The 8,851-nt window shown below is 38.6% G+C and overlaps 1 protein-coding gene across 3 annotated transcripts in view; it reads right to left on the bottom strand.

Moving 5' to 3' along the window:
- Positions 1–3,027: 3,027 nt before the first annotated feature.
- The window catches only part of NUCB2 (nucleobindin 2), a 43,000-nt gene continuing 37,176 nt past the window's right edge, over positions 3,028–8,851 (bottom strand). For all 3 annotated transcript variants that reach the window (XM_005883311.2, XM_014530913.1, XM_005883312.2), the window contains 3 exons: positions 7,409–7,579; positions 7,054–7,135; positions 3,028–3,462 (listed from right to left, as the gene is read on the bottom strand). In XM_005883311.2, coding sequence (XP_005883373.2) covers positions 3,455–3,462; positions 7,054–7,135; positions 7,409–7,579 — 261 coding nt within the window. In that variant the 3' untranslated portion in view covers positions 3,028–3,454. The remainder of the gene's footprint in view (positions 3,463–7,053; positions 7,136–7,408; positions 7,580–8,851) is intronic.

Here is an 8,851-nt window from a genome sequence, read left to right as displayed (position 1 = left end):
ATTCCAGACCTTTTTAAAATGTTTCCTACAATTTTAACCACAAAGAGAGGAATTCTTCTCCATCCCTGACAAACCGTAGCATTACTCTGTTGAGTGATTTTTGTGGGGGTCTTTAAAGCTGAATATAAGCAAAACATGTCTAGATTGTTATACTTAATTTGGGGACCCATAATATAAGAAAAAAATCTGAAGTATATTTGGAGGAATAGCCAATAATTAGTTAAAAACTTGTAAAATGAAAACAAAGAGTTTAAAAGGTATTAATGTTAAGAGAAACAATGTAAAATTATGAGGTGTTACAGTGGATTAGTTCACTTGAAAAGTTGAAACATGCATTCCTGTACTACAGAGGTAGGAAAGTTAAACACTATTATTTCCCAGCCTCCCTTGCAGCTAGGATTCCAGGTATGATTGGTCCAGCAATCAGATGCACTCACTTGAGACTTTCACTTGGAGCTGAGTTGTCCCACACAAAGCGTGGCAGCAGTGGTGTGATTCTGGAGCTGGCAACTGTTCATGTCTTTCTAATCCAGCGGGCAGCTTCCCAAAGTGGCAGGCAGCTTCTTGATTATTCCAAAAGCAGCAGCTTCTTTGGCAGCCCTCTCTTGTGATGTAGTTCCTAGAAGCTCAGCCTAGGTTCTGTTTCTTCAGCCCTCTCAAAAATTCTGTGAGCTATCTATTTCCCATAATCAATCCCATTCGGTTTAGTAGCTAAAGAAGATTCTATGACCTACAGCCATGAATCTTGACCTATACAGAATCTGATAGCTAGAAGTGAGGTGCAGCAGCAAAAGGATCTCAAATATGAAGTGGGCTGAGTTGAGGAGGTAGGGCTTTAGGCCATGAGCCCTCATGCCAACTGAAGTAAGGGTATCAAAGAAAGTGTGGTAGAACTTCAGAGTGCTAGCATGTGGGGCTGCCTCTGCCTCTTTCAGCAAAATCCTATAAGACAAATACCACTCGGGATAAGGTTTACAAGTCTACAGAGATGGAAAGGTATATATAGCTTTGCTTAGGGAATTGTTCTGTCTAAAAAAAAAAAATTGACAAAAGTCCCAAATTTGGAGCCTTGAAGAATGGAAAAAGTCAACTACTGCCACACACCTTAAGTAGAGATTCTGAGAAAGCTGTTGAAATGTCCTTAACCTTTTTCAAGAATCTTCCCTTAAGAATTTTCTGCCAAGTAATGGGAGCCACCCTGAGGAAAAAGGTCAGATAAATACTGTTGTCATCCCATCCAAGCCATTCATTTAAGACCCCAAGGGAAAGAAAGAACACAGATCAGCAAGTGAAGATGGGTTCTCTGATAAAAACTATGCCTTGGCAAGATCTTTATTGTTACTCATGATAATTATTGAAGAAAACAGACCAGAAAATTACTAAGTTTTTAGGAAATTGATTTGTCAAACAAACAAACCCTAAATCAATAAAAACCCTAAACCTGGCCTGCTATAGCCTGTAACTATCTAAACAATCCCTGAGCCCCCGAAGTGCTAGGACTATCCAGCCTCCAAGAAGTGTATCCTTTCTGATATGTACCTAGAGTAACGGTCAATAAAGACTTCCCAGAGGGCAACACCAAGAGACCCTGAGGACATTAGACAAGGGAGTTACTCCCAGAAAGGTGACTCAGCAGTTGCCTGATGGGAAAACCAAGGAATATATTTATGGACAGAGCAGAGAGACCTTGCTATGGATCAGCAACTGCTAGTTTTCCATTTACCCCTGTTTCAAAAAGATTGATTTTATGTAGTTATCCTATACCTATCCCACCTTTATGCATATGATACCCATGGGGCAGACACCTTGACTTTTAGTTTCTGAGTGGCCAGAGATATCATGGTCTTTGAGCAATATGTAATAATGGGTGGGATTTTGATGGTTTCCTTTTGAGGTGGGTATTTTCTATGTTTAGAAGAGTGTACATAGATATTTAGGTAGCCAGCAAGGCTGTCTGGATTAAAATTAAAAGTTGCTTACCAGCCCGGCCGGCATGGCTCAGTAGTTGAGCATCGACCTATGAACCAGGAGGTCAATGTTCCATTCCCTGTCGGGCACATGCCCCGGTTGCGGGCTCAATCCCAGTGGGGGACGTGCAAGAGGCAATCAATGATTCACTTTCATCATTGATGTTTCTATCTCTTTACCTATCCCTTCTTCTCTGAAATCAATAAAAATATATATATATTTTAAAAGTTGCCTAAGAAACGTTACCTCTTCTCACCTTCCTTAATTAAACATTTATTTGTTTTGGTTAATCATCACCCAAGGATAGTTTTTCATTGATGTTTAGGGAGAGAGGGAAAGACAGATGGAAACATCGATGTGAGAGAAACACATCAATTGGTTGACTCCTGCAGGAGCCCTGACCAGGGCCCAGGCCATGGAGGAGCCTGCAACCGAGTTACCTGCCCTTGACTGGAATTGAACCCGGGACCCTTTGGTCTACAGGCTGACACTCTATCCACTGAGCCAAACCAGCTAGGACAAGTATCCTAACATTTAGCTGGTCACATTGCCACAAAGATGTCTCAGTTTCCCTAGCAGCTAGATGGCCATGTAACTCAGTTTGGTCCAATGAAATGTAAGTTCAAATGTTGTGTGGTTCCCAGGAAAACTGCTTCAAGGGAGCTGAGAAAGTTCCTCAAGTGGCAAAAGATCTTTTCTTGCCCTTCCCACCTGCCTCCAGAAGCAATCTTGGATGGTAAGGATGAAGCAGCTTGAGAATAAAAGCAATGTACTGAGGATAGTAGAGCAGAAAGATAGGAACCTGGACACCACCTGCCTACAGATTTATATAAAAAGGAAAAACTCCTATTTAGTTTAAATCACTGTTATCTTTGTTTTTTGGTTATATGTAGCAAATCTGATCTGAAATGATAGAGTATAAAGCAAAAGTATGAATGAAAAACGACCTCAAGTAGTAGCAAAAACTATTCAGGAGAAGAATTTCTAGCAGTTAAGGGTTCTGAAAGTAGAAAGAAGTTACCAAGAAACAGGGAATACATGGTCTTCTCAAGAGAACTGTGAGTATCAAAGAGACTTTTATTGTGAGGGGATGATAAGCACCCATAGAAGAATATCTATCTTCATGAGTAAGTGAGAACAATTTATTTAAAAAGTAACAAACAGAGCTTTCTCACTTATATGGTTACTGAGATTTTCATTAAATTATGCCCTAAGGCTACTTGATTAAATCAGTAAAGGAGAACAAAGAAAAAAGAGGGGAGGTATGAAAGTGAGAGCAGATATTGAGGTTTTACTTCCTAGTTCTGATGGACTTCCATCTTTAAATATCGGTGTCAAAAAAAAAAAGTGTTCTTATTTAAAAAGTATCTTCCTTTATTCCATTTATGTCTTAAAATATTTGAGTAGAGAAAAGGGAAGGGAAGTAAAAAGATGACACAGATGTTGATTTTACAGTTTTCTTCCAAGTTCTGGTGGACTTCAGACTTCAAATGACTGTTCAAAGAAAAAAATATATACTCTCATTTTAAAGGAATCTCCTTTCATACGTAATATTTATTTTTTAAATACACTTATATAATCATAGATTACAATTAAAAGCATATGTTTGACACAGATGAAATTCAGGATCTCAGAAACACACACAGTGGATCATTTATTATACTTCGAAAAGATACTATGGCCGATGCTGAAAACCTAAGTGAAATCTGGGTGTTTGACCTCTTGTCTTCACATTTTGGGCAATGATGTAGCATGCTGGCTTTGGGGAGTGGGGGTGTTTGTATAAAGAATAAGGGCCTGCTACAGAAATCTTCCATATAGGATGGATCAGACAAGCCAAGGTCTGCGCATCAATACTGCACAACCTTTAGTTCAGCACAGCTTAGAAAACTGAAAGATACATTTGAAAAGACCACGAACCCACATTGGGTTACCACAGCAGAACTTACTTCAGCTACTCTACTTGTTGGATCAGTAATAAAGACTTGGTTCAAGAACCAGCACAGCAGCCCTAGCTGGTTTGGCTCAGCAAATAGAGCATTGGACTGCGGACTTAAGGGTCCCAGGTTCGACTCTGGTCAAAGGCACATGCCCAGATTGCGGGCTCATCTCCAGTGCAGGGTGAGCAGGAGGCAGCCTATCAATGATTCTCTCCCATCATTGATGTTTCTATCTCTCCCTCTCCATTCCTCTCTAAAATCAATATTTAAAATAAAAACCCAAAAGAACCAGCACAGCAAAAGGAAGAAGCAGTAGCTACAAACTTGCCAAGTCTGTCACTAGAAGCACAGAACCAAATAATTTCAGCGAAAGAGGCAGAAACCAACATACGCATTACTTCACAAACACCATGAGTACCAGCATTGTGAATGCCTGTGACCAGGAACCACCTAAGACTTCTAGTATCGAGAACAATGGAGGGGCTTGTGCCTCTGTTTTTCTGTCCGCCAGAAAAAAAATGATTAACTGCTGCTTACTGATGAAAATAGCTCTGAGAGAGCTATGGAGTACATGCAGGAGGTACAGCAGCCCAGTGGAGCACAGAAATCAAAGATGGCCACATAGAAAAGCACAGCAGCATTTGACCTTTGTCAACCTATCCCCCAGTCCTGCAGAGCTTGCTGCCAAAAGGGATGGGATGCCCTCAGCTCTGACCTCTCCCCTTTGGAGGAAAAGGAGAAGACCCCAGCAGCTTTCATCACCAAGGCCTCAAGCAGCCCTCGTGGCTGTCAGGGACACCTAAAGCTTTTTAATAATATATATATATATATTTTATTGATTCCAGAGAGGAAGGGAAAGGGAGAGACAGATAAAAACATCAACGCTGAGAGAGAATCATTGACCGGCTGCCTCTTGCACACCCCGCAGCAGAGATGAGCCCGCAACCCCGGCATGTGCCCGTGACCAGCATCGAACCAGGGACCTTTCAGTCCACAGGCCAAGGCTGTATCCACTGAGCGAAACCCAACACCTAAAGCTTTGCCACTAAGGATTCCCTCAGTCGTTGCCTCTGCTAATGTCATCTGATAGAGCTGCCCAAAATCCATGCTACTCAACACCCCAAAGAAGGAGCCAATGCTGGGACCAAAACCACAGTGGTCCTGGCCCAGCATATGAACACCCACACCCCCGATGGTTAGACGTAAATAAAATGGACAATGATGGGGATTGAACAAAGGTTTAATACAGTGCTACCCAAGGTGGTGCATGACAAAAGAACCCCCTACTGACTCCCCAGGGTTAAAGAGCCCCAAACAAGTTTGCTTTATTTATCCTGATTTGGAACATTTTGAAAGCCAAGATTCAAAGATTATAAGGAGAAATCTGACTTTTAATTGCTTGGAGCAATGGTTAAGGAGATGAATCAAGCTAAAGGCTGACATAGCCCATGGACACAGCAATAGGGTAGTGAAGACCTCAAGGGGTGGGCAGGGGCTGGGAGGAAGAGGGGAAGGCGGGAAATGGGAGATATCTGTAATACTATCAACAATAAAAATATTTTTTAAAAAAGATGAAAGCTGACAAAAGGACCAGGTTCCCTTGCCTCAACCACTCATTGGGGATTCAAAGTCTTTACACCAGAGTGGGTAAAACGGTCAGGAGGTAGAGAAGATAAATTTCTGGACTCATTGACCTGGGAGCTTCACAAACTGTGGTACCAAAATCCACTGGCGAAGCTCTGGTGTGAACAACAATTAGATTGAGAGAACATGAAGGTTGTTCTCCCAAGGGAAGGATTGATGGGATGATGAGCCTCGGAATGTTTAGACAGGCTTATGCAAATAACTTGTGTCTCCTTTACCTGAATGTCTTATGGGCATGGATACTCTGGCTGGGCAATGCTTACCCTACCACATGTTGTAAAACCAAAACTGTCAGAATGGAGGCTACAGTTAAGAAAAAAATTAAATTAAAAACATGTTCTCTGATAATATCAATAAATGATTAGAAAGAAAGATAAATAATGTTCAAATAAATCACTTCACCATAAATATGCCTATCAAATTATATAGCTTTTGAAATACACAGATGCATAAAAACTTTATAGGCCTTCTGAAATGTAAGGTGCTGTAGTTCCATAAATATATAGAAAATAGCAAAGATAGTAATAATTTGAAATCATACTTGCAATAAATGTGGATTTCAATTTATTTCCTTAATCAAACAAATAAGCAAACAAAATTACATACGTGGCTTGAACTTTGATTCTCCACCAGGCACTGATGGAGAAAGTTCTTGTTGTAATTTTTTTTGTTCCATCTGCTGTATGACCTGGGGAATGAAAAATAATGTTTTAAAAGGAAGTAGTACTTGATTTTCTCTGATATGTGTGATCTTTAACAAATCACAACTAACTGAAAATTATTTTCCAAAATGAAATAGTCAAATTCTAAAATTTAGATTAATATTCAACAAAGCAGTTTTTAAAACACCAACATTTAAAATACTATAGCTAATAGTGCATTGAAACATTATTATAACACAGGCTTTTAGCAAAGGGCCTAAAATCCTTCTTAATGCCACAATCCTTTCACAAAATACCACCTGGTGATATTCCAGCTTCTGAGCCTCTAGTTGGTCATGCTGACGCTGTAGTTCTTCTTTTTGTTTCTGAAGTTCATCTGCTTTTTTCTTAAGTTCATTTTCTTGTAAGGAGATAAGATTTTCATATTCTTTCAGTTCTTCCTCTGTGAAAAATTGTTGCTGATCTAATGTCTAAAGAAAAAAAACGAAGAAAGAATAATCTTAGAAATGCAACCATAAGGTCTGATTCAGCTGTCAAGTTGTATGATTAGCAAAGTACAGTAGAGACATGTTCTCTGATAATATCAATAAATGATTAGAAAGAAAGATAAATAATGTTCAAATAAATCACTTCACCATAAATATGCCTATCAAATTATATAGCTTTTGAAATATACAGATTCATAAAAACTTCATAGGCCTTCTGAAATGTAAGGTGCTGTAGTTACACAAATATATAGAAAATAGCAAAGATAGTAATAATTTGAAATCATACTTGCAATAAATGTGGATTTCAATTTATTTCCTTAATCAAACAAATAAGCAAACAAAATTACATACGTGGCTTGAACTTTGATTCTCCACCAGGCACTGATGGAGAAAGTTCTTGTTGTAATTTTTTTTGTTCCATCTGCTGTATGACCTGGGGAATGAAAAATAATGTTTTAAAAGGAAGTAGTACTTGATTTTCTCTGATATGTGTGACCTTTAACAAATCACAACTAACTGAAAATTATTTTCCAAAATGAAATAGTCAAATTCTAAAATTTAGATTAATATTCAACAAAGCAGTTTTTAAAACACCAACATTTAAAATACTATAGCTAATAGTGCATTGAAACATTATTATAACACAGGCTTTTAGCAAAGCGCCTAAAATCCTTCTTAATGCCACAATCCTTTCACAAAATACCACCTGGTGATATTCCAGCTTCTGAGCCTCTAGTTGGTCATGCTGACGCTGTAGTTCTTCTTTTTGTTTCTGAAGTTCATCTGCTTTTTTCTTAAGTTCATTTTCTTGTAAGGAGATAAGATTTTCATATTCTTTCAGTTCTTCCTCTGTGAAAAATTGTTGCTGATCTAATGTCTAAAGAAAAAAAACGAAGAAAGAATAATCTTAGAAATGCAACCATAAGGTCTGATTCAGCTGTCAAGTTGTATGATTAGCAAAGTACAGTAGAGTATAGTATTATACCTTTGGGGTAAAAAAAGAAAAGGAATTAAGAAAAAATATATTTATGTACTCTGAATAAAAGGAACACCTAAAGACTAATGAGATTGTTTACCTACAGAACGAGGGAGAAACTGAGTGGAAAGGACAAAGGGAGTGAAGGCAAGGAAATCATACTCCTCTGAATACACATTTTGTACAGAATTGCTTTTCTGAAACATTCAATGTGTTACACACTCAAAAAAACACCACAAATAACTAAAATCCACAAGGACAGAAAAATCCCCCAAATTGAATAGAAACAGAAACAAATAAATAATACTTTTATTTTAACTGAATAAAATAACTGACAGAAGGGAGAAGGGTAAAAAGAACTAACCCAAGAAACTTCTTAACACAGTATCTGGACTACATGCACTCAAGTTAAAAACAACCCAAAAATCTAAACAAGTCTTAGTCTTGTTTTGCAGAGGCATGGATTAGCAATTCTAAAATGCGTTGAATATGCTAGGACTGAGCAAATAAGTGGAAAATTGTTGTGGAAAATGAGAACCAGGTTTTGTATGAAATACAGAAAAAGAAAAAGATAAAATGTATTGGAATTGAAGGTGTTGTATTAAAGTTTAAGAGGATAGTGTGAACTCATGAGTTGAAATATATATTGACAGTGAAATATACAAAATGAATATAAATGTATGTAGTGTGTCTATGTATGTGTGTGCAAGTGTGTACATGTATATATTCATAATATCTACACTAATAAAAGAGAAACATGGTAATTAGCGTACGACTAATCAGGGAGATATGCAAATTAACTGTCAGCCAAGATGGCGGCCGGCAGCCAGGCAGCTGATGCGAACAGGGAGGCTTGCTTCCTTCAGTGACAGAGGACTCCCACGTTCCCCGCCTGCCTTGCCGGCCTCTGAGCTTCAGTTGGAAACATTGTAACATTTATAGAAGATAAACAAAACCCCAGAAACCTCCTGTCAGTCAGCCAGGATCTCAGAGCTGGAGTCGCAACATTGTTTCAAATACAGAAAACAAAGGCCAGAAACCTACTTTCAGCAGCCGAGCCTCAGAGAGAAAGCCGGCTCTCAGCTCCAGTGACAGCCATAGAAGGTAAATAAATGCCAGAATAAAAAAAAAAAGAAAAAAAGGAGAAGTTTGGAGCTTCAGTCGCCCGCCAGC

This window comes from Myotis brandtii, unplaced genomic scaffold (assembly GCF_000412655.1).
Source record: "Myotis brandtii unplaced genomic scaffold, ASM41265v1 scaffold782, whole genome shotgun sequence".
In the NCBI taxonomy this organism is placed as follows: domain Eukaryota; kingdom Metazoa; phylum Chordata; class Mammalia; order Chiroptera; family Vespertilionidae; genus Myotis; species Myotis brandtii.
This window is presented reverse-complemented; position numbering and strand designations above follow the sequence as displayed.